Source organism: Strigops habroptila, chromosome 12, assembly GCF_004027225.2.
Source record: "Strigops habroptila isolate Jane chromosome 12, bStrHab1.2.pri, whole genome shotgun sequence".
Taxonomy (NCBI): Eukaryota; Metazoa; Chordata; class Aves; order Psittaciformes; family Psittacidae; genus Strigops; species Strigops habroptila.
Window position 1 is genome coordinate 12994928 of NC_044288.2, and position 25543 is coordinate 13020470.

Below are 25543 nucleotides of genomic sequence, written 5' to 3' on the forward strand. Positions count from 1 at the left end.
CCCAAGCCCTGTGGTTGCAAGCAGCAGCTCAGCCACAGCACTGCTGAGGCTCGTGTGCCCAAGCAGCTCTGAGCAAGGGGCAGGGATGCTCTCAGAGGAACTGCAGCCTTGCTTTGAGTCACTTGAAGCCCAGGGATGTCCATGGAGGCTCTGATGACCAGGAGGGAGAGGGAGATGGCATGAGACTTGCTCAGTGCCAGGCTGGCTGTGAAGCCCTGTTTGGGAGCACTGGGAGCTCAGGTTTGTTTCCCAGTGGGATCAGGCCATTCCAGCCCTACAGGACCCCTGCCCTGAGTACAGCTGGCCATGGTGTCACGCCTGCCTGAACTGCCCTGCAGCAAATACCCATGTCCTCAGTGAGCTGTTGGTACCCAAACAGCAAAACCCCTGGCTGCCGCAGGCCAGGGTTTGTCTCTGCAGTCAGTTTCTCTGCTTCCTTGAGTTATTCCATGAAGTGCCTATCTAATCCCCAGAGACAAGACTTCTTTTGGGGTGGTGAAGATGCCTTGCAGGGAGTCCCCATGTCTGCCTGCTCATTCCCTGCCGTATGAACCCTCCTGAGTGCATCTCCACAAGCAGAAGACCTGTCAGGCAAGGATCAGGCAGTGGGAACCATTTGGGTTCAGGGCTGAGGTCTCCCAATTCCCCCTCCCTGCTCCCCCCAGGCTTTGCTGCAGCATCTCTGGCGACAAGGTGATTGTTTCCCCTGCTGATTCAGCTCCTGTCTGCCTGTCATGGCTGAGCCTTGCCAGGTGACTCAGAGAGTATTTGGGGCGAATCAGCCTGAGCTGGTCCAGAGCCTCCAAACCTCCTCTCTGGCAAACTGAGCGGAGACAGGAAAAGCATGGGAAAGGGATCCTTGCTGGGACTTGGAGGTGCAGCCAGTGCCTTGGGTCTTTGGGTGCACAAGGGATTTCTAGGAGCTGAGAGAGACAAAACTGCTGCCAACAGGGACTTGCACTGGGCTGCATCCTGCAGCCTCAAAACAGAGTCAACATCGATCTATTTGAACCCCAGTTCAAAATCCCCTCTTCACATCAACCCCAGGCTCTCCCAATGTGTGGCTCAGAGAGGGCTGCAAACAGCTCCACTCAGCAGCCCGGGGGCATTTTCTGTAAGAGCAATTCCATTGGAGCCAGGGAGAGCAGAGAACTTCGGGCTGGACTCAGGAGGTGCCTGAGTGCCTGTCACAGGGCTGGGGAGGGGCGGTAGTGTGGAGATCCAGTGTTTTGGGAGTACATCTTAAAGGGTATCAGTGAATTCCTCACCCCAGAGGCAGGGGAGAGCCCAGCTTGGAGGCAAGCTGGACATGGGGAGCCTTGTGCACTACAGTGTGGCTGCTGCTGGTGCCCTGCACCATTGCTACCTCCAGTCTCTCCCACCACCCTGAGCTGTTAAACTATGGGGAAAAACTAACAGCACTGTGCTGTCTCCCATCTTCTTCAGCCCAGCACTGTTCAGCCTGACATCTCCTGCATCCCTACCCTGGTGTAAGCACAGATCCAGCAATGATCCCAAGAAGCACAGTGATCCCAGGTGCTGCTGGCCCAAACCTCAGGCATTGGGGATGGAAACTCCTCCCAGTATCCTTCCCTCTACCCACCTCCAACCAGTGCAACAGGACTCACAAACTGGCCAGTTACCAGTGAGATGGGGCAGATACTGCCTTGTCTGCAGCCCCTTTTCCTTACCATGTCCCAGGGCTCAGCTGTAGCCTTGCTGTGCTTCTCTCTGCCTGGCTCCCCGCTTGGCTTTCACTAAGCGTTGGGGTCATGCACAGCGTATTAACATGCTTAGCCTTCACCCACCACATGGTTAAGCTGTATTTCCAACCCCATTTCAGTGGGAGCAACCAAAACCAGGCTCTCACAAAGGAAGAGATGGAACTTTGCAAAAAGAAAAACACCTTTATTTTTAAACTCTTTCTTTAAAAACGTATCTGTAAAAGTTTACAGCATAAAAATAGTACCTCATGGCTATAGATGTGACATAGTACAAATCCTACGAATATATCTGTAAACCTAGGAAAATGTTAACTCTTTGGTACCTTAGTCTGAATTCTGTTTTTGTCTTTGCCCTCAGGATGGTTTCTGACAGACAGCATGGAGGCAAGTGCTGCTTCTGTCCAGAGATGCTGCAGAGTAACAGCATGATGCCAACAAGCCAGCACAGCAGGAGGGGGAGAGGGCACGATTTGTAGTTCTGGTGCCATCCATGAAGGAGGAATGGACTGCAGCCTCCCGGCAGGAATTGTCCTCCCTGCCTCCTCCCGTCCCTGCAAGGGTCATCTCTCCAAAGTGCCACTGGAGCAGTTCCCCTGCCCTTGCCGAAGCCAACTGGATCCATCTTGGCATGTCCCAGGGCAACCTTCATGTTCCACAAGTGGCAGCAGAGTCAGGCCGTGCCTGCACTTCCCAGGGCTGGCTTGGCAGCCAAGGTCTCTCCCTTGGTCTGTGCAGGAGGTCCTGTGGTTTGCATTGTGAACTCACACCAATCCTGGGACCTGAGCCTGACCGGAGGCTTTTCTCATGCCTGTGCGTTGAATTTGCCTCCAAAACCCGGATTGGGTTTGTCTCCTTAGCACATTAGCTGACATCTCATTTTAGAAAAAGTCCCCATAAGGAGACATCTCTGAAATCCCCTTCTCCAGATGTGCCCATCTTCACACAGGCAGACCCGGCGCTTCCCCACAGCCAGAACCCTCAGTACCCTGTATGTGTGGTGCTGCCTCTCCCCCAGCCCAGAGCCCTGACTGGGAAGAAGGGGAAGAGCCGTTTCTCACTTCTGGCTGACTTCCTCCTGGCTGCACATCTGCATTGCCCTTCTGCCTCCGGTCCCCGTGGGACTCCACCACAGTGCCCTTGGCAGGTGAACAGAGACAATTCAGTTACGAGTAAAGTCCGCTGTGCTCTACATTTCTTAACATGACACAAACAAACACTAAACGTGACACTCTTGCTTAAAAACATAATAACACGCTCAAACCAAGAGGGACAAAAGGGTTAAAACCTGTGCACACAGTCTGAGAAGCATCTTACATGTGGAAAGAGACACCAAAGTGTCACATTAGTTTCTGGGATACACGTAGGTATGTACGAAATAGTGACTGGCAGTAGGATTATGCATATACTGGTGCTGATAACGATGTAACAGCTGCAGAGTAAAATACAATCTACACATAAAAGATATTGCATGAGAGATGGGCCCAAGCTGTGGCAAGATGTGTCCCTTTTTGGGGGGCTCAGTTTGGGTCCACCTCTAAACACAAAAACACACCCAAACAAAAATGCTGATCATTGAAACTACAAACCCGGAGGGATTGAATCCCTTTGGAGCCTCACTGGGGAAATGATGGCTGCAAAACTGATGGGCACAGAACAGCCAACCCTTTCTCCTGGCCCTCACCCTCTGGGCCATGCACAGGCTGGAATGTCGGCAGCAGAGACAGAGGGAGCAGGGGGCTGGAGTGGAGCTTGTCTGGGGGCTGCTGTAAGCCTCAGCTTTACCAAACCCTCTCTTAGAGGAGACAGGCAGGGATGCTTAGCAAAAGATGTTGTCTTTGCCTACTGCCAGCCTGGTAGAGATCTGCTCGCTGCAGCCGGTGTGCATGCCCTCGCTAAGTGGTATTGGGAAGAGCTGAGTAAAGACAGGGAAGTACCACAAAGTGCAAGACTTGGCCAAAGGCAAATATTTGGTCCTATCTCTCTGGAGAACTGCACTATTTTGCAAAGAGTCTGGCGTACCTACTGTAAGAAGGAAGAGGGAGGTGGGGTTAGCACCATGTCAGCAGCCAGGGTAGGTTTTGATGCAAAGAATCATTGCAATAAATCTACAAATGAGACAAAATGCAATAGGCATCCGAGGGTAGCTAATGCCCAGCTAATAGGACAGGATACCTGAGTTCCCCCAGCAGGGAGAAGATAAAGATCTCCTCTTTCAGCATGGTGGAAACTATTTGATAGTGGGAAATTACTAATTTAATTAGTAATTAATCTGTACAAGGTGGAGTTTAGTATGGGATTTGTGAAGTAAATAAGCAAATGGCCAAAGGGAGGATGAGAAAGGGTTAGCTGATGGGGAAATCTTTGGGCTGGACAGAGGTAGTAAAAGCAGCTCTCTAGTGTTGCTCTGCATGTTACAAGTATTTAATATTTTTATTAGTCAGTCCAGCCCAAAAATAACTGTTAACAAAATGTGCTGATGACCCAATGTCTGGGACAGCGGGGAGTATCTTGGTTAGAAATGCTGGAAGAGTCGAAAGATGTAGGTGCATGGGTTGGTCAGAGGATGACTCCAAACTGCCAGTATGTTGTGGCTGGGAAAAGGCCAACATTACCCACAGCTACACCAGGCAAGTCAAATCCAGTACAGACCAGAACTATTAATGCCCTATGTGAGGTCTAGATTTGACCTCACCTGGAGTACTGGGTACTTCTGGTCACCTTTGATAGAGAAGGACAAGTTAAAAATGGAGCTGGTGCAGACAGGGACTATTAGGATGATCTGATGTGCCATCCTATGGGCTCAAGTTGCAGTGACACGGATCTTACCAAGCACCTTGCATACATAAAGTGGTCTGATCCTAAGGATCTCATAAGTTACTGCTTCTCTGCGATCAGGATCATTTCATGAGCTGTAGCCATAGAAGATGGCTCCTTCCTCACAAGCAGGAGGAACAGAGCATGGAAAAACAGTTGTTATTCACAGTGTGTTTCCTACGGATGGTGGGGAATCTGACCACATGAGCTGAAAATACACTCCACCGGCTGCCAATAAAAGTGCTATTCCTTATGTTCACATTTTAGCAAGGACATCAGCCCACAAAACACCTACTCCTCTTTTAGCTGCACAAATGGCAGCATTGCAACGATAGACAACTTAAAACAGAAGCTGTTTTGCTGGGGATTTCTGGCAGAAATTTCATATGTTGAAGAAAACAGAAATCTCAGTGGCTCTGAGGTGGCAGAAGCCCAGCAAGATGCTGCCTGAACTTCTGAATTTGTAAACCTGCCTGTGCAGCTTCTGGATGCACAGAGAGGTGCATAAGTAGGGCAATGGAGGGGTTAATGGGAATGAGGGGCATGCAGCGAACAGAGCTCCGTGCAAGAAAAAACCCTGCTAGTTTCTATGGTGTCAGGCCCGCTTTTTGGGGACTAGCTTTCATCTCTGCAAGAGGTTTGTTTCCAACTGATTTGAAAAGCCTGGTGTTCCTCCTGCTTTCAGTCTCCTCATTCAAGTGCCTGCTGAGAGCACAAGTAGTCCCAGGCCTGCCTGTGAGGAAGGAGGTGAGAAGCAGGAGGAGGGTCTCTGCTCTTCTATTCTTCAAACCACTTTCCAAGAGGGCGGAATCCTCCCCCATTCCTCTTCCTCTGCTTGGTTCCCCATGGCACGCCATCCACAGCCCTGCAAATGTCTATGCCTGGCCCCAGAAAGTGGCAGAGTGTGAGATACAGTTCAGCTCTGACCAAACATTTCACAATCTCTCTCCCTCTTTCTAAGATATCCCTGGGTTGGTGTTCTGGCATCCTTATTGCTCCCCATAGTCTTGCTATGACTCAGGAGGGACCAGCAAGACCTCCCATCCTGAGAAAGGGTGTTTGAGTGAACAGTCTATCAAAAGGGATCCCTTGCTTCCAAAAGATAAGGCACAAACATTTTGCAGCTGGCGGGGTTATATGATTTCCCAGCGGATGAGCTGGGCTTTGTGGCAGTAGATTAATGAATAGCCATATTGCTTCTTATACTGGCCCTGGCTAGTGGATTAATATATTTGTTCCCTTTAAATCTTCAATAGAGAATAATTAGCTTAGTGTCCACACAGACAACACGAACAACACTAGACTGCCCTCTTTGCTACAAGAAGAGTCATTGTGAGAGCATTCTGAGTTCTTGCATGCCCCTGGGGCTTTTGTGCTCCATACAGGGCACAAAAGGCTTCAGGGTGTGACAGCCCTTCTAGATGGGTGCAGAGCTGTGCCCCAGAGTCATGGGTACCTGTAGTGCTTGTGATGCTCTTTCCACCATAGAAGAGCTGTCCAGAAAGGAAGATGGTGATTCAGTATCTCTGAGACGCTGGCTGGTCTCTCCAGGACCTGGCTGTGCTTGGAGGAGAATCTACCCAATGCACTCTCGATCTCCAGCAGCTGAAGGTTGGTGTCACAGGTTCTCTACACCCCAGAAATGGGCTCCAGGCACATCATCCATCCCAGTGGCATTTCACTGAACCACAGTGTGGCTGGTGCTGACACCATCAGAGAAGTGCTGGTGCAGAGCAGACGAAACTCATCGCCATGGAGGGGGAAGAGGCCGGAGTATCATCTTAGTAACGCAGAAAGTGGCGTCTCTTGTGGAGATCCAACCCACGTCTTCCACTTGAAAAGAAGATGTTGGTCTGTGAGATGTCTCCCTCCTGCAGTGGTTTCATCACTGAGGAGGATGTGGCAGTGATCTGGAAGGTTGCTAGCACTGAGCCACCTCTTTGTAAGGGGAAAAGGGATGGCAATGGGGAAAAGTCTTTAATTCCCCACCCAACGCTGGGAGGCAGGAGGGAAGAAGGAATTCTAGGACAGGCAGGGATGACCTGATGTACAGTCGCAGAGCGTGGCTGTCTGTGACACCTGGGTCAGCCCCTCAGCTGGCCTCTCCATAGGGAGATGCAGAGTCAGCCCAGCTCTGACTACAGGAAACTCTCCTCCACCTCTTGGTGCCCTGTAGTCAGCTCCTGGCAGCCTGGCTGTGGGTCAGATTCCTGCTCCTCGTCCTGCCGGAGGCCCAGAGGGCTGTCACAGGATATTGTAGATGATGTGTTGGCCTCGTTCAGCATAGAGCTAGAGGGAAACAAGAGGGAGAGAGAAATGAGTGCCTTGTCCATCCTCATTTCCTCTTGAGGAACCTGTTTTCAGATTTGGGCAGTCAGGAAAAGGGACAACATTCAGAAGCGATGTTTTTACCTGGCTCGGCTGACGGAGGCCTCCTGAGCAAGATCACAGATTGCCTCTGGTTTGGGGTCGGGCAGAGGGATGATATAATCATTCTCGCCTCCGTTCTGGTGCACAGAGGTGTAGAGGATGCTGCCGGGGGGGGAGCTGGCTGTGATCCTGGCGTTGTTCAGCCTGGGGATCATGGGTCTTGTGCGGACAACAGCGGGGTGGTCACTCTTCATGAACTCTTCATCCACCTGCTGGTACCTCTGCCGGTTACCAGTGAAACAGGAAGGCCTCGTGAGTGAAGATGCACTTGTGTTGTATTTGCTTTCCCTGACTACTAGGCTTTATCTAGAGGGCTGAGCATGTTCTAGCTGGGTTCAGCTACCCTGACTATCATGAGACAGATCATGAATGTTTCCTAAGGGAGAGATCAGGGGCACAGCTCCACAGCTCCAAAACACCAAACAGTTGGAGGCAGGATTTTAATCTCCTGCCAGTTCTGATTTCTGCAGTTACTGAGTCACCAGCTGCCTGTCTGGTGATGCTGGTTGTCTCAGCAGTATCCCCAGGATGCCCAAACCACCTTCATTGGCTGTTCAAGCTAATGCAGACTTACTCACAGCAAAATCCCCTGGCACAGCAGCACTAAACACTGGTCTCCAAACCCTGACTGAGTGCCCTAACTAAAGCAGCATCCTCCTCAGAGCACTGAACCTCTCCGGTCCCTCCGGCACAGCGTCCTTTGAACATACCTTTCTGTAGCAATCCACCAAGAGGTTTCCCATAAGCACCACCAACTGTGAGAAGGATGGTCTGATCTCAAACTTCTCCTCCCAGCACTTCTGCATGATATCATAGCTAACAAGAGCGATGAGAGAGCACTCTGGTGAGTTATTGGGTGGGGACAGGAGAGGCAGAAATGCTTCTGTAGCTTGTGTATTGCAGGCCCAGGGCAAATATGTATGAGCAGCACTTACATTTCATCAGAGGCATGGGTGGGTTTGGACATCCGATAGCCACGTTTGATGGCATTGTAGAACTGTTCGTTCATAGGCAGCTCGGGGTATGGAGTCCCCCCTGGGTGTAAAAGGAGAGCAGGAGATTAGGCTGGTGGATTGCCTACCACTCCATGCTAACATGCATTTCACACCAAGTTTTCCTTTTATCTTTACCTTTCCTGTTTCATTTCACTTCCGAATGGCAACGTCAGCATGCGAAAGAAGGAGACAGGGAATAAAGTACTACCCTGACTTGTAAAGTTGGGACTTGGGGATTAGAAATGGGAATCTATTGTCTCTGGGAGGGGATCCTGCTAACATGCTATCAGACCTACAGACACCACCATGATCTCCAGGGCGCTTACCTAGCGTGAATATCTCCCAGAGGAGAATCCCGAAGGACCATACATCACTCAGGGTGGTGTAGAGGTTGTTGAAGATGCTCTCGGGAGCCATCCACTTAAGGGGCAAGAAGGTCTAAGAGGAAAAAATGGAACAAGAAGAGAGTCAGCTGCATCTACAGCACTTGTTTCAGCACAGCACTGGCTGTGCTGTTCCTGGGATTCGCTTGCACAACGAATACCAAAATAATCTCCAGGAAGGATTGCAAAGGGGCCCAGTTTCATTTCCTGTTTTGGAAGGAAAAGCCTCTATGGCAGGGCTGGATTGGAAAACCACAGCCCCTCTGCAGGAGGCTCTCCCTGCCCAGGCACTGGGTGCCTACCTGCCATCCCATGCAAATCACAGAAAGCACAAGAGAAGGTAAGTAAGTTCATGGAGTAGATAAAGATTGGGGTTGGAGGGGCCTGGCTCCACTCTCAGCTCCCCCAGCCTCAGTTTCTCTGAGAATTACATGGCCTGCTTTGCATGGGGTTGCACATTCCCAAATATCTTGGGGCTGGAAGTGGACATGCTGTTGTTGAAGTCACAGGGGATATTCTGGGGAAGCTCAATTACAGCCTCATCCTCTCCTGCCTTGAAAGATTGGAGACATCTTTCCGGAAAGTAGGTGCCTAGAGGAAAACACTTCCTCTTTCCCTGTGGTCTAGTGGTTAGAGCAGAAGTCTGTGAACCTCTTCCCAGAGTGGCCAGTGACCCACTGCAGCGCTGTTAGGTTGCCTAACCTTGTACCCTTCCTGCCTGCAGCTCAGGACCAGACTCAGTGCCGTGTAGGGAAGGGATGCAGCACTGCTGCCAGTGATGGGCTGTACAGGGACCATCATCAGTTCTACTGCTGCTGCCCAGCTTCTTCTGTAAGGGCCTGGAGATACTGACATGCAATTCCACTCCACAACATGCAGAGCACATCGGGATGGGTGGCTGCTGGCACCACCTCCTGGGAGTCCTGCCCTGTCACTGCCCCTGGGCACAATGATGGAGAGGCAATGCACGGTGGGGTGGGTGCCAGCCCAAAGCCCCAGGAAGAAGGGGCTTGCACAGCTCCTGGTACTCACGCTGCCTTTGGAGATATAGTTGGAATCCCTCATGATGTCTCGTGCCAGGCCAAAGTCACAGATCTTCACCAGCTTCCCCTCACAGATGAGGACATTCCTGGCAGCCAAGTCACGATGTACACACTGTAGGGTGGAGGCAGGAACTGTCACTGCAAGGGGCCCACGGGCAGCCCGAGGAAGCACTGACCATGCACTTTTGGGGATCAGACTGGAGGCAGAGAGCCAGGAATTTTTCTCCACACGTCATTGATGCTATCCTTCCTGCCCTGTGTGATGTTTCACACAGTCCAACTGTATTACTGCCTGCCCTAGGCTAAGCCAGGAGAACCTTAGGAATCCTAAGGCCTTAGGAAATCCCAGAGCCTAGTCCTCTGTGGTGGCTTAATTTCCACTAAATGAGCACTTCTGATGAGGCTTGGGGAGCTCAGAGCATGTGGTTTAATAGGGGTGATGTGGTGAGTAGTAGCTCTGTTGTGGAGTGCCGTGTGCTGTAGCACAGGGAGGTCATCACAGTTTGGTCATCCTTGTAAACAGGATGATATAACACCACAGATGTGCTGTGCATTGCTTGGGAGGAGCTCAGAGTCAGGGAATTTGAGGTCTGGAGCTCAATCTGAGCCAGGGTTAGCTGTCATGTGCAAATATAGTCATGCTGATCCTCAGGCCTGTGTTTCCAAAGAGAAATGGTCAGCAGCTCTTCAGTCACACAGCCACTTCTCCCATGAGGAGGTTGGCATGGATACGGGGGCAGTGAGCAGAAGATGACCACAGCACACAGCAGAGCACTGTTGGCCTCCACTGCTGCAGGCACTATGGACCAGCGGCGTACATACGTTTTTGGAAGCCAGGAACTCCATCCCATTGGCCACCTGGAAGCTAAATCCCACCAAGTCCATGTAGCTGAGGAGTGGAGACTCGTTTATCAGTGTCACCCGGTCTGTTCTTTCAGGAGCTGAAGAGCAAGCAGAGATGGATGTTGGCATTACTCAGCACACTCATGGGCTGCTCACCAGTGGAAGGACCCACTGGGGATTGCTCTGCCTCCAGCAACAAAGGGACAGAGATGAGAGGTCGCATTGCAAGGGCATCTGCCACCACTGCTGGACTCATCCCAAAGGTGACCTTTCCAATATAGATCATCCATCTCTGCAAACAAAGGCATCCAGCACCCAAAGTGCAAGCACCTCTCCCTCCCGCTGTGGCTGAGCTGTTACCTGATGGGGAATAGCTGTCCAGCTCGTACGGGGTGCCGTAGTTAGAGGACTCGATGTCAGCGTACTTGACTTCACCCTTCATGTCGGACATGGGCACATAATCCAGGGAGTCATCCTTGCTCATGTCCATGTAGCCCCCATCGCTCTCCACAGACAAGGAGAGGTGACTGTGGGGAAAGCAAAGAGGCTGTTCGGATCCAGAGGAGAGGAGGAGATACAGGGGATGGGGACAGGGATCTGTGGGACGACAATTCCTGAGCCCTCAGCCCCAGCACTGTAAAGCCCCACACAGCAGGGAGTGAGCAACAACTGCATCTGGAAAGCAGCCTTTGAGACCTTCCATGTGCTGGGAAAGGGAAACCTGTTGCATGGCTGGAGCTGTGGGGCACATCCCCACAGGCTTAGGAGACTGTTCTTTGTGCTTAGGAGGATCTCAGCTGCCTTCAAGCAGAAAGTGCAGGGGCAGCTGTGCTGATGTCCTAACACTGCTCTATTTTGCTATTGTTTTGGCCTGCTGGAAGGAAATGCTGCTTTCTAACTTCCCATGGGACCATTTCTCTGTGCTGATGTGCTTGCATCCCTTACAGCTGGCAAACAAATGAAGGACCATTTCCCTTTCCTTGTAGGACCTCTTGTGCAACTTCACTCCTTATAGCACTTCTCCCTTACACTCAGTAGCAAAGCAACCTGCCCTGAAAATGCAGAGCTGAGGTCTCCAAGGGCAAAGACATGCTGGGAAAGCCTTTGTGTCTGTGCTTAATGCATAGCCATAGTTATGCCAGTGAAGTTATTGATGCCAGAGAATATTCCCAACTGGCATGGAGCAACCGGTGTGTGTGCTAGCAAACTCATCCTCCAGGACACAGATTGCCTCTGCTAACTCCCTGTCTGCCAGGAGCTGTTTGGAGGTGCCTGGTTGGCACATGGGCTGGTCTCACAAGGTAATAGAGCAACCAGCTGTGTCCCAGTGCTGGGCCAGCTTTTATTGTACTGCTCTGGATGAAAAACAGGTATCTTTCCTGGCCATACCAGTCTTATTGATGGGGGCTATGATGGGGTAAGCACCAGGGAGGAGGAGAGTGCTGCTTCCCAGGTACCTCTGCACGTGGTCCTCCTTGGGGGTGTTCCCATACAGCTCTGCCTCTCGCCGTGCCTTCTCACCATAGCACTGCAGGAAGGTGTGCTTGTTGCGGTGCAGGTAGTCCACCAGGTCCCCATAGCGGCAGTACTCAGTGATGATATAGATGGGTCCTGGTGGGAGAGAGCACCCTCATCAGTCCTGCCTTGACCCTGCTCAGCGAGTATCATCCCACAGGGACATTGTCGGCTTGCAGGATATCCAGGCAGGGCCAGGGGAAAAAAGTACCAAAATGCTCTGATACTGAGCATTTTAGGAAACTGAAATCTGTGCTTGGGGGTTAACGGAAACATGGCTTCTCTTTCAATCAGGTTGGAAAGTAATGTTTTCAGAGCCTCTCTAGGCTTTCCTTAGGGAAAGGTGAATCATTCTGAACCAGAACACAGGAATTATTCTCTCCAAGGACAGTTCTCAGGTACCTCCTTTTGTGCAGGCCCCCAGCAAATTGACAATGTTGAGGTGAGGTCCCAGGTGGCTCATGATCTTCAGCTCAGACATGAGGGCTTGCTTCTCGCTGCTTCGGGCGGTGGCTGTGGGACAGGGCAAGGAGGGGAGTGAATGGGCACTGTTTGGCCTGGCAGCTTTAGGATGGGGAAGGGGATGGTGTGGGAGCAACTCACACTTGAGCATTTTGACCGCCACTTTCATGGTGGACTGCGAATGGCTCAGGCCATGGGCTGTTGCCTCCACCACACGTCCGAAGGCACCGGAGCCGAGAGTACGTCCTGCAGAGAAAGAGTGAGGAGACGAAGTAGGCAATGGTCCTCAAGGAGAGGTGAGGAGAGGACCTTGGAAAAGACAAGTCCCCCATCTGAAACTACACCAGTCATCCTGGTGGGCATGGAGATAGTTGTGAGCTATGACGTTTGGGATAGGGACCACATCATATCTCCAGGGACCTCCGTGCCTTTCTGGGTTGGTCTCTTTTAGAGAACACAAACCCAAACCTATCCCAAACCCCCAGACTTCCAGGACCCCACGGGTCCATTAGAGGGACCTGCAGAACCTTTACCTAACACCAGCTTGTCCCTAGGCACCTCCCAGCTGGAGTCATAAGGGAGCTGCATGGGATCCACGTAGATATACTCGTGTCCATCGGAGCTGACGGACTCAATCACCTTCCAGCGGATTTCATAACGAGGTTTCTGGAAAGGGGAGCAAAGGGAAGAGAGATCTGAGAGGCTGAGGGTCAGAGAGGGCATGGGCGATGTGGATGGGCCTTGTTAGGGAGTCTTTGGTCCTTGCAATCATTGCATCATTCCCTGTCTAGCCAGGATTATGCAAAGACTGTTGGAGCCCACGGTCTTTTACCTTCTGCCACAGGACGATCAGGATGATCAGGGAGATGACGGTGAGGACCAGCAAGGCCAGGATGACAGAGATGATGACCACCTTGAACGGCAAAGCTACAACAATAACAGGGACAGCAGTCAGACTCCTCCACCTCTGCATGGCCCAAGTACCCCAGGGAAAGAAGGGGACAGCAGCACACAGAGGTCCTTGTACCCTTCCCCTTCTCTCCTCCAGCACTGTCCCCCTCCTGCTACAGGCATCCCCCCCCAGACATCGACCTTGTGCTCTTTTCTGGGTGGGGGCAGTCCCTGTCCTCTCCTGCTGGGCAGACCTGTGCCCTGCGCCCCCGGGATAATGGGGTGATGGGTGGTTACAGTCTGCTGAAGGACTTGCTGCCTTGTGAGAGGTTTGGCTATGGGAGGGTAAGGAGCTTGAGGGGCCAGGTTGCTTCGGGGGGAGATGGCAGCTCCGGGCCTGGGCTTAGACCATCCTTCCTCATATTTAGGATGTTCAGTGCATGGATGTTTGAGTCCGTGGCACCATCTAGTGACCCTCGGGTTAATAACAAGGCACCAGGGACCTGTTCAGGCATTCTCATCTTGCCCCCTGGGAGGGATGACCCTGCTATTGGTGGGAAGATGTCCATGGGGCTCCAGATTCCTCCTGGAGTAACCTTTCCTCCTCAACCCAAAGAAGGCTTTATTTGGGGCAGAAATACCCAGGTTTCCTGTCCCTGAGGACTGCAGTCACCAGAGGACTGTCCTGGTACCCAGCACCTCGACTGTAGACACAGAGAGAAAACCCCATCTCCCCACGCTGTCTCAGACGTTTCCCTCAGCCCTCACCGTGTGGGACCAATGTGATGTCCTGCGAGTTGGTGCCCAGGAAGTTGTGCACGGTGCACCGCAGGAGCAGCGGCTCGTCCACCCTGTGCAGCTGCAGGGTGCTGTTCACGCGGTAGACCTGCAGCTCCGCGTGGTACGTGGCGTTGGTCCGCAGCCCGATCTCTGCCGACTCGTTCCCTAGCAGCCGGGTGGGATGCCCCTTGGTGCTGCACCTGGTCCAGGGGAGGATAAAGGCGTCTGAGGGACAGCTGGGACCACCATGGGATGCCCGGGTGTGTTGTCAGCAGAGTGCAATAACATCATGGAATCCCAGGCTGGTTTGGATTGGAAGGGACCTTTAAGCTCATCCAGTTCCAACCCCCTGCCACGGGCAGGGACACCTTCCACTAGAGCAGGTTGCTCCAAGCCCCTGTGTCCAACCTGGCCTTGAACACTGCCAGGGATGGGGCAGCCACAGCTTCTCTGGGCACCCTGTGCCAGCACCTCAGCACCCTCATGGGGAAGAATTTATTCCTAATATCTAATCTAAATCTCCCCTCTTTCAGCTAAATTCTATTCCCTCTTGTCCTATCCCTACATGCTCTTGCAGAAAGTCCCTCTCCAGATTTCCTGTAGGTCCCCTTTAGGTACTGGAAGGTGGTAATGATAAATTTCTTCCAAAAAAACCCCCAGCTTCTGAGACTTACTTACTTAAAAGTGCTTGGAGGGTTACTGGTTCTGGTTCCTGTGTCTAAATGTTACTGTGTGCATATTGCTACTGTACACAAGTATGCTTCAATTAATCCATTTGGAAAAGCTCTTCTGAGACCAGAGTGAAAATTTTGCCCTAAATAATTAATAAACAAATAATAGTCTATTATTGTAATAAATGCAAGAGTCCAGCTGTTCCCATGGGCTCTATCACTCCACTTACCATTTGATGTCACTGCAAGTAGACCAGCTGATCTCCGGCTGGGGCATGCCTTCAGCAGAGCATGTCACGGTCTGCTCCCCACTGCTGGCATTGCTGTTCTCCTTGAGATCCACCACTTTGGCTGGCACTGAAACCGAGAGACAGTGATGGGAATTAACCCTCCTTTCTGGCTGCAGGATGGAAGGGAACATGATTCCACTGTGTCCCTAACATGGCCTAGGTATGAGGAGACAGTGAGGAAGGAGTCATTGCATTGATTGTGTGGGGTTTTGAAAGCTAGCAGCAATAAGAGAAAGGTTTGAGGGGGTATGGAGGACATCTGCCCCCATCTAACTTGCTTGGAGAGCACAGGGATAAGTCCTGGACATCAGAGCTACACAGTCATCTCTGCACCTACTACATTGGGTCAGAGCATGAAGACCAAGCTGCTGGTGTCTGCACTGCTTCCCTGTCCCCCTTGCTCTGAGACCAAATAAGCATGACTCTTGCCTGAATGCTCTTCCTATAACCCAAACTGCTCTGGAGCTGTAATCAGAGGAGTAAGGGCTTCAGCCTGAGGGTCCTGCAGCAAAAGATGGAGCCATCTGCTGAGGCTTCCCTCACGCTCCACAGCCCCACGTCCACGTGCCCAGCCTCACCATTTATCTGCAGATGGAAGGACAGCTCCTGCTCATCATCCTCATTGGAAGCCCGGATGGTGTAAAATCCTCCTTCTTCCTGCTTCACCCGCACCAGCACCAGACCCGTCTCGTACCTGGATGAGACACAATCCCAGAATGATGGATGTGGGAAGGTATCTGAGCGCTGATAACGCTCAGAGACAACCAGCTCCCACCCATCCGAGGCATGTTCAAAATCCACCCTCAGAAAGTCATTCATCAGCTGTGTCCAACCAGCAATTTGGAGGTTGCTTTGTGAATTAACCCTTCCCTGCACCCTGGGAATGCCCTCACCTGGTTTCTGACAGGTTCCTGCTGGTGATGGTGAACTCGCTGCTGCTCTCCATGGTCAATGTCTTGTTGTTCTTCAGCCACACAATGCTGGGTGGTGGGTAGGCCTCCACCTCCACTTGGATGGTGCGGCTCTTGTGCACCTCGGCGTACATGGTGCTGGGCAGGCGGGTGTGGAAGCGCACAAAGCCACGCTCTGAGAGGGGGCAAGAGGGATGGGGAGGGTGTCAGAGAGAGAAACAAGCCCTTCTCCAGCCCTTTGGACAAACATGGATCTGGAACAAAACCCTCTGAACACACAGAAGTGGTGGGGCAGCTCCAGATCCAACCCTCAAGGCTTCAGGCTTGTGTCTGAGGGGAGTGTGGGTGCAGAGCCACACTGGAGCAGAGCAACTCATGGGGCAGTTGGCATGTGGGGAAAAGGCTGTTATCTCATGGAGATGGGGCAGGTTCCCTCAAGTTACACGAAATAAGGACAGATGCAAATGGGAGGTGACAACATGACCAATATCGCCCTGGCACTACACACTGCAGAAGAGCTCTTTCCTATACCCTCAACTGTCTTAAAGGGTCACAAAAGCCATGGTGGGAGATTTGGGATGCTTTGAATCCAAGAAGTGGGCAGAGATGACGCGGGGTGAGGGTTGGCTTTTTGCCATGGCTTCTTAGGGCAGTGTCAAGGAGGGGAGAGAAGAGTGATGCCGGAACATCCTGCCTTGACACCCATGTGGTTTGGTGGCTTTGGGTCTGTGGGCATCAACACACCGATCACATGGACTGTGATGTCCTTGCGGTCCGTTTTCTCATGGTAGCCCTCAGAGACATTGCAGACATAGGTACCGCTGTCCTCCAGCTCCGCGTTCTGGATGATGAGGATGGAGCGGATCTCGTGGGTGGATCCAGGCAGGAAGTCGGTCACTGGCTCCACGGTCTTCCCTGCCTGCACAGTGGGGACAGGAGATAGGGTCTGAGAAGTCAAGAAGTCATGTTCTGCCATTGGAGCTGCAAAACCAGGCTCACAGGGAGGGATGAGGAGGAGGTAGAGGACCCCAATCTACTGCCACAGGGGCAGGGAACAGGCACCGATCGGAGGCCGCTGAGACAGCCATAATCTAAGGGTCATCCCACCAGGCCCCTCTATGTGGCAGCAGCATCCCACAGCTTCCTACGAAGCTTCACCTGGGATATTGATGAGTTATTGCAATAAGACATCTGGGTGAAGGCTGGAGCTGCTGCCTGCAGCCTGTGGGACTGGAGCACTAACCTGCTTGCGGGGATAATCCCAGTTGAAGTTGACCAGCTCATTGCCGCTCACGGTGCACATCAGGGTAACGTTTTCTCCCTGGCGCACTATGGTCTGCACTGCGCTGATGGAGACGTTCACAGATGAAACTGTGGAGGTGGTGAAAGAAAGGAATGAATAATGAAGGAAGAGATAAGTGCGCACCAAGTCCATTTATCCTGGTGGACTGGTCCATTGGAAAGTCTCTTCCTTAAGGGATGGAGCTGACACTTCAGCAGAACCCGTTCTCTAATGGAGACAGTGACTAAATCCAGCCATCAGATTGATCAGGGGCATCACTAAGGAGACTTTTGGAGAGCTTTGCTGTCCACTGCCACTGGGCTGAAGGAACAGCTACAGCAGGTGCACAGGACAAGACAATGGCAGCTCACCCTGGATCCTGTAGACGTAGAAGGTGTCTGAATCCACCTCCTGGTCATCCACAATTGTCCGGCAGAAGTAGGTCTTATCCTCAAAGAAGCCTCTGAATCCCTGTTGTGGGTCATAAGCTGCTGGGATGGGGTTCTCCACCTTTTTCTCATAGAGGGTCACTTGCATCTGTGGGTTTGTCACGCGGCATGGGATGATGGCCTCAGTGTAGCCCGTGATGAAGATGAAGAGCTCTTCAGAGGTCATAGTGGGAAGGAAGACTAGGGAGGGATCTGTGGGAGAAACAGAATGCTGGTTACAGAAAGCAGCTTGAAGCTGAACCAGGGCTGCTCTTTGCTCCTCCAGGACTGCCCCAGGGCTCTGTTTCCTGACTAGTGGAATGCTTCTTCCTTTACTCCCCATGGCAAAGCAGAGCTGCCATGTCATGGGCTTGCCAAACCATTCCTGGGAGGGTGAGACTCAGATGCTGCTGCCTGGCACCAGTGCCTCCCCCGCCGCTTGTCCCAACACACCACACATGGGCCTCTCCCATGACCTGGCATACCAGAGACATGCCACAGCCAGATGGCTGCCGTGAGGGCTCTTCTGCAATGGGAAGAAGGATTTGGGGAGGCCAAGTGCCTGGAGACAGAATAATTCAAAGCCCTCTTTCTCCTAGTTGCTACAGCCTGTGGAAATGCAGAGATGAGGCCATGCTGTACCCTACCTGGAACGTAGATGTAGATGGCTTTCCTCTCTGCCGGCTCTGGAGCCTGCTCCGGGCTGTAGGTACACGCGTACTCCCCGGTATGACGGCCCGTCACGTTCCTGAGGGTGAGGTTGCTGATGAAGACACCATCCCTGTGCTCCAATGATGCGGCGAGGGGCTGACCCTCCCGTTCCCAGACCAGTGCTCCATCCCCATAGCACAACAAGGAGAAGGTGCTGTGGAGGCTGAGGACAAGCTCGCTGTCTCCAGGTTCAATGTGCAGCTCACTAGCCCCAGATGTTACCTCCAGCAGACCTGGGAGAGAAGGGAGATGAGACCAGATTGGATTCCTCTGTAACCCAAAGGGAAGCACGCTGGAGCACAACCTCATGCCAATGTGTTTGGTTTGTTGGTGTCAGCCTTTACACTGAAAAATAACCTTCCTGGTTTTGTCCTCCTTGGAGTAGCCACCACAGGAATGTCCTGTCAAATTCGACCTTGGTGGGTAATCCTTCATTCTCTATACCTCCTGAAACCCTCACTGGAGAGGAAATAAGACATCCTGGGGTTTAACAATGTTCAAAGTTGCCATGTTGCCTGTGGCAATGCTAGGTGGAGAATGTCTCCTTTTATGCTTTAACTATGTATGTCTTGCATCTGTTCAACCTTTCTGTGAGGTAACTGCACCCTCAGTGCCACCCAGTGCTGCTGCCCATGTCATCAGGCAGTGAGAAGCAGAAGGCAAAGGTAGGTCTCAGATGCACCTTCAAAGGCTTGGAATAGCCAGGCAAGGGGGGAGAGCAGGAGACGAGGCAATTCCCTGCTCTGCTGGCTGCCTCTCCACAGGGATAGTGTCGGACAGGACAGTCTAGGCTGAAACAATGTCGGTTTACAAGAAAGTGAAAAAGGAATGACATCAAAACCTGGCAGGAAATCCTTTGGAAGCAATAGAGCAGGCAAGGTCTTCCTGAATGGCTCCCCGTGTCTCTCCCAGCTTCCTTGCTTCACCCTTTGCCCAGATGTCACAGTGGGATGTGTGCTCCTCCCCAGTGTCCCCACTGGTGGGGAGGGCAGCTGGGGACAGCCCCCAGGGACACACAGCAATGCTCTGAACAGCCCAGATGCAGCCGGGTCCCCTGTTGCATTGCTATGGGGGGTTATTGTATAGATGGGATCTGACTAAATCCTTCCTGCTGTTGGGATGACCACAACGTGCAGCTAACGTGGGTTCTCAAGCATCTTCTAAGGGCTGAGCGCACTTGACAGTGCTTCCTCTGTAAAGGTCTTCTCCTTCCACCCAACTGTGCATCGGCATGAAGCAGATGGGGACTTCATATCAACCCCACCATAGGACTGGGTAGGGATGAGCCCATGACCCAGCCATTAAGACAGTCAGATGTACCTGGAGCACACTGTGCATGCCTGTGCTGCCCCATGGCATTGCCCCTTTCCTCCCTCTTGCCCTGGAGTGCGCATCCCAGGGCAGCATTCCCATGCAAGGCCCAATCCTGCACACCCGTCCCCAGCCACAGCACTCACCAGTGAGGATGAGAAGCCACAGAGATGTCTTCAGAGAAGGGCACACCATGGTGGGCACCATGGCTTTTTGGCCAAATCCTGCCAAGAGCAAAGTGGGATGAGCTCAGCACTGCAGCAGAGGAGGGATCCCTTGGCCACCACCCAAGCCCTGGGTTCCCTTCTCCGGCTCAGAAACCTCCCATCTCTTCCCAGTTTTCAGTTTTTCCCTCCCGGCAGGGTGGTTGGTTCCCTCTCATGCTTGGTGTGCAGAAGGAGCTGTTTCTAAGGCATCTCCCACTGGTAAACAGGGATTTTGCTGGAGGCTTCAGCAGTTTTGTCAACTCTTGCTCATCTGTGCTCGAGATGCCGCTCCCCCGGCTGCAGAGCCCTGCCTCTGCCTCCCTCTGCTCTGCAGATTGCCTTTTTTCCCCTTAGTTTCTGCTAAGTCCCAGTGAGATAAAACTTGCTAAAAAACAGATCCCCCTCCAACCCTCCCACATTTTCTGCTGCTTCCAATGAAATAAAACAAGCCCAAGGAACCCCCACAAAAAAACCCCTCAGTTTCTTGTATTTAACTTTTAAATATGTATATTCTAAGGGAATATTTAAGAGGGGTTTTGTAGTTAAAAATCCCTTTCATCAACATTTCTCAAGAAATCTTTTCCACAGAGCGTTTTCACCCCTCCCTGATGCAAACCAAGAGCCCAGAAGGGATGAGGCCAAAGGTCCCTAAGAGCAATGGGGTCTGTTCCCTATGTAACAGGGTGACAGGTGATCCTCCCCATTGTGCCTGCAGGGAGTGGGGTGAGTATTTCTATAAAGCAAAATGAAGAAGCTAATAAGAGGAAGAATTAACAGGGAAAAGGCTTTTTCCCTGCCTGGACAAATGAAGTCAGTACTCCTGAACTTGAGGATGCTCAGCATGGAGCTGAACCTCACAGCTCCGACCCTGCTGCTGTGTCACAAGAGGAATTTTGAACCTGCTCCCAAGGCACAGCCCGAGGAGAAGCCCCATGATGTGGACACAGTGTCTGGGGAGCTGCTGGCCAGGCAGGAGGATGGCCAGTGGCAATCGGGATTTGCTGACCTAACCCCAAGCACCGTCTCTTCTGAGCAGCTCTGCTGCCTCTTGGCCCTGGCGTGGCCTCTGGGTCTGCTCGATGTTAAGGAGGAAATGGTTTTTAAATGACGTGCGCTTGTCAGATGTTTTTATTATTCTCTTGCTTTGGCTCTGCAGAGCCTGATCCACCAGCAAATCCTTCCAGGTCTCCAGCTTATTCAGCAGCTTCCCTCTCCCTGCTCCAGAAAATCCCGCCGTGACTCCTCCTCCCTTCTGCCTTTGCCAGAGGGTATGAGGGCACTTACAGGGAAGAGCTGGGGGTGGGCAGGGTGAAATTCAGGCTGTAAATGGATGTGACCTCACTGCACCCACCCTCAGACAGCACTAACCTGCAGGAGAGAGGAGGAGGATGGGCAATCTAATAGCACTGCCCCCCCAGGCACTGCCATGAGAACAATTACCTGTTTCCCAATTCTCCTTTACAGAGGTGTGTGATTCACCCATTATTCAATGATCAAGGTTGTAAGGACAACCGGGATCCTCTCTTTTCACCCCTCCCTGCCTGCATGCACAAGCCAGGCTGTATTCACGCTCCAGTCCCACAAATATCTGCCTGCCAGCAGCTAAACTCTTCCCAAACTCATGCCCAGCTTTTAGCTGTGTGTCCAGCTTCATGGCTGTCACTGTTAGTCCTGTTACAGGCAAGATCTTGGCTTCTTTACCCACATAGACAAGTGCCTCTGATCTCTGCAGGATCACTGATGGGGCAAACTACTGCTTTGCCAGACCCAGAGCTGGTGGGTACATGCTGGTGCCAGGCTACCATGGGTGTTGCTTCAGCAAGCAGTGAGAGCCCTGCAGGCTCCATCTGCCGCCTCCCCAATGTTCATAGCTTGTTTTAATGAAGCTGCTGGGTTTGCAGAAAGGCATTTCACTTAGAGATGCTTCCGAAGCAGAGTGGGAGGGTGGCAATGTCTCACAGTGGTGACCTCTCCCTTGTTTGTCTGCTCTGGCCACGGCTAGAGGCAATGCTTGGAGATGCTGAGCAAGATGTACGCCGTCTGGCTCGCAGAAGGACAAGCCTTTCTCTCCCTGTCACGAGGACATTTGTGCTTGCACATGTGGGTGCACACAGACCTTTCACAAGGGATGCAAATGCACCCAGCAACTTGAGAGCACTTCTGTTCCCCTCCTCATCTCAGCTTTTGTTCTCAGCAAGAGCAATAAGATGCATACTATGAGTGCCAGACAAGGAGGGGCTGAGGTGGGTGCAGCCCCACTCAGTGATCCCAAAGCAGGCGCCCAGACATTATCCCACCCACAGATGCAAACACAGGCACCCACATGACGCTCAGGTGCCTTGCATTGTCTATTCCAGCCCTATGTGTTAGTAGGGTACCACAGACCCCTCAGTCTCCTACATCCTTCCCACAAGCTACGACCTGAGCATTTTCAAGCCATGGGGCCATTTGCCTCCACCCATCCTGGCCAGCAAGGTCCTGCAGCAATGCCACGTCCAGCACCCTTCCCTCAGCCCTGCTCTGTGCTGGTTTCAAGGTGAAGCCCCAGCTCTCCATCCCCACGTTTTACCCCTCACTATCCTCTCCTCACCGCCAGCACATATACAGACTTTCCCTCTGCCCCTCTCCAGCACTGTGATGTGAGGGCAGCCATCAGGGAGCTTTTCTCTGTTTATTTTTCTAAGAGAGGAATGTGGCTGGGAGAGGAGACAGGCAGTCAGCTGGCTCGCAGCGAGGCTGGGTGATGCAGCCCTGCAGCCACATACAGCCCCACATACATGCCTGGGGGGTGGCTGCGCTTTTGGGGGGTTCGGGTCCCTGGGGACACCCCATGGAGGAGGATGGCTCCCAGCCAGCCTGCACACAACGTCTGCTACCTCCACACTGCCCGGCCAGCCCAGAGCTGGGCACCGCAGCATGGGATGTCTGGGAGGCTTTGAGTCCAAATGAGACATGGATAGAGAAGACTGTTGCTGCCAAGTGACACAGCCACTTTGTCCCTATCTCTGCTCTGTAATCACACCAGCCTGGCCAGCACGCTGCACGCGTGGCAAAGGAATGCACCCGGGGCTGCTCCTCCTCCGGATGCCGAGAGCATGAAGTTTGAAGGAGACAAGGGAGAGCTGAGCCAGCACCGGGGCTGTCGCATTTCCCAGCCCACTGCCTGCTGGAAGGAGAGTGTCCGACATGTGGCTGGGGCCAGGCACTGCTGAAAGCCCCCCTGAGTATCCCTAACCTCATGCTTTTGCAGTGTGTTGCATAAGGTGATGGGATAAACAGGGAGACCCTGACATCTCTGGGCAGCCGCAGCGCTGTCCAGAGGGTACGCTGGGCTCTGACAGCTCACAGAGCCGTGCGCTCACAGGCAGAACACAGGCAAAAGGGCTGGAGCAAAGAGGTCAAACAGCACAGCCAAGGCCACACAGTAGGGCCATGGCCACGCCAGGACCAGGATTCAAGTCTCATGATTCCCCATCTCATGATTTCACAGCTTCTCCAGCCCGCTCCCGTTTCTCCTGCATCCCAACCCTGATGACAGCTGAGCTTTCTCCCCTGCCTCCTCTCCTGCTCTCCTACTTGTCACGGCCAGGGCTGATGCCTCTGTGGCTGATGGACTTGGATGGGAATTTCTGCAGAGGGAGCAGGACTGAACCCAGGGATTTGGATGCAAGGAATAGCCATATCCAGCCTCTGCTGGGGATTGTCCCACCTTTATTTAGGGAGGACCATTCCTTCAGCCATCTCTGCAACTCTTCTGACCTTGCAGTGCCTTGCAAAGGAGCTCAAGCATCACCAAACTTTATTGATGTATTGCCATTCTCCCACTCCAGACCTATCTCTTGTTTAAGGATGCTGGTAAGCCAAAGATGCCTTTGCTAATGCCCAAAAAATGTTGTGTGGGCTCAGTCTTGACTATTTTTGGGTTACCAGGCACGTATTTCCTTTGACTGCTTGGCGTGCCCTGCCACAGCTCAGAGCCCCCTTCCCTCTGCACAGTGCTCCTGGCATAGCACCTCAGCACACATGGCAGCCACTGTTGGCATGAGCATCCCTTGGCTTTGCCCATCCCGAAGCATAAATCATGTCGGACAGGGCCATTTCCAGCTCTGCAAATGCCTTAAACCATGAGATCTACACAGATGGGCATCCACACCCCAGCCCACTGCCCTCCTCCTGAGCATGCCTAGACCGCGTTTCTCACCTCTCCTCCACAACCACCATTGCCCTGTGAAGAACCAGGAAGGGGGACCTGCAAGCACCCCAAAAGCTGTGGGAGCTGGGAACCAGCCTGTAAAGCTGATGCACAGCAAAGGGCATGGCTCAGTGTGCCAGGGAGAGGGACAGAAGCCATGGCCGCCCTGACAGCTCCCTTGGAAGGAGCTCTGGTCCTACAGACCATCCATCACCAGCAAGGGGGTGTGCTGTCTGCTGGAAACCAGCAAATCCCATTTGCATTTCCAGGGGCAATTCCTGCATCCATTGCTCCACATTGCACTTGCTCCCCTTGCCCGAGCCTCCCTGCTCCCGTGGCACTGGGCAGAGGTGCTGGCTCAGCCCGCGAGGGCATCTCGGTTGATGGCTGTGGGGAGTGCAGAAGCGGAGCCAGGCCTCTCACACAGCCGCTGGTCCTTTCTCTTCCTCTGGCTTTCTATTTCTAGCCCCTTTTCTTGCTGGGACTGTGCTTCCAGGCGCTCCCACAATGCTCACTGGCTCTGCTGTCCTGCCAAACAGGCGAGGGACATCTGGCGTAAATTAGCGGGAAGGAAAATATACTTTATTTCTTCTTTGTCTGAGCGCATCTGAGTCATTAAGTGAGATCATGGGTGCCCATATGCAAGAAAAAAAGCCCCTTATGAATCCCATGATCCATGCCACTCGCAGCCAGGGAGCGAGGGCTTCTTCTGGCTGGGGACAGGGGGGCACCGTCCCCTTGCTTTTGAAGGCAAAAAGCTTCCTAAGCAAAGGCTGGCAACCCATGAAACCCAAGCCTTGCTTGTCCGGCAGTGAAACTCCTTGGCTTGTCCTGTTTTCCTCTGCCACCCTCCCTCTGGCCTCTGCGACTGCTTCTTTCCCACCCTTTAATCTAAATAAAACTGAGCTGCTTTTTTTCCTTTCCCTTGGCTGGAGCCGTCCGGAGTTGCAACATCTCTCCTCTGGGGTCCCTCGGCTCCCATGACACCGTGTTTACTCACAGGCCAGATTATCATCACAGAGCCCTTTTTCTTTTTCCCAGCACATGGCTAGGATTAGGCAGGGCACACACATGGGGAGCCTGTCATCCCAAGGCCCATAAACAGCTGCTAATAAAACGCAGAGGTAGGAAATGTGAAACCAGGCAGAGGAGCAGAGGGGATGGGGAGTTCCTGGGGTCCTACAGGCCATCCCTGCACAAGGGATGAACGCCTAGGGGGCAAAACCCTCCTCTCCCTGTCACCTGCCAGCACCAAGGGGTCTCCCTGGTAAGACCAAGGGATACTGAGAGCCCTGGGTGCCTGTTTGCAACATGCAAGGGTTTGGGGGTTCTTTTAGTCATGTAGAGGTGAGGTTTTGCAAGCACTCACAGGCAGCATCGCTAGTGCCTGAACCCTCTGAGTGGCTTTGCCAGATCTCCTTGGTCTATGAAGCGATTAAAGGCACAGCCCTGGTGTGGACCAAGGGTTCTAGGAGATGGTCAAAGCAGGGGAAAATGCCACCTCCAGGGCAGTATGAGCACAGGGTCACTGTGCCCAGTGATCGGGATAGCTCTCCTGCCTATCTCTGCTGCAGAGAGAGGGGCTGGGGCGACCAGAGATCCTGCCCAGGACCCCATATCCTGTCCCCAGCTTAAGTGGTACCTGGAGGAGGTGTTTGCGC

The 25543-nt window shown here is 52.7% G+C and overlaps 1 protein-coding gene across 1 annotated transcript in view; it reads right to left on the reverse strand.

Moving 5' to 3' along the window:
- Nucleotides 1-1887: 1887 nt before the first annotated feature.
- The window catches only part of PDGFRB (platelet derived growth factor receptor beta), a 31653-nt gene continuing 7997 nt past the window's right edge, over nt 1888-25543 (reverse strand). The window contains exons 2-23 of the mRNA XM_030504638.1: nt 19631-19708; nt 18110-18406; nt 17406-17675; nt 16996-17123; nt 16497-16671; nt 15735-15927; nt 15420-15535; nt 14782-14908; nt 13869-14080; nt 13042-13136; nt 12743-12875; nt 12351-12455; nt 12150-12260; nt 11690-11843; nt 10593-10759; nt 10212-10330; nt 9379-9501; nt 8290-8401; nt 7904-8003; nt 7679-7784; nt 6951-7189; nt 1888-6827 (exon numbers count right to left, since the gene is read on the reverse strand). Coding sequence (XP_030360498.1) covers nt 6677-6827; nt 6951-7189; nt 7679-7784; nt 7904-8003; nt 8290-8401; nt 9379-9501; nt 10212-10330; nt 10593-10759; nt 11690-11843; nt 12150-12260; nt 12351-12455; nt 12743-12875; nt 13042-13136; nt 13869-14080; nt 14782-14908; nt 15420-15535; nt 15735-15927; nt 16497-16671; nt 16996-17123; nt 17406-17675; nt 18110-18406; nt 19631-19691 — 3294 coding nt within the window. The 5' untranslated portion in view covers nt 19692-19708 and the 3' untranslated portion in view covers nt 1888-6676. The remainder of the gene's footprint in view (nt 6828-6950; nt 7190-7678; nt 7785-7903; nt 8004-8289; nt 8402-9378; nt 9502-10211; nt 10331-10592; nt 10760-11689; nt 11844-12149; nt 12261-12350; nt 12456-12742; nt 12876-13041; nt 13137-13868; nt 14081-14781; nt 14909-15419; nt 15536-15734; nt 15928-16496; nt 16672-16995; nt 17124-17405; nt 17676-18109; nt 18407-19630; nt 19709-25543) is intronic.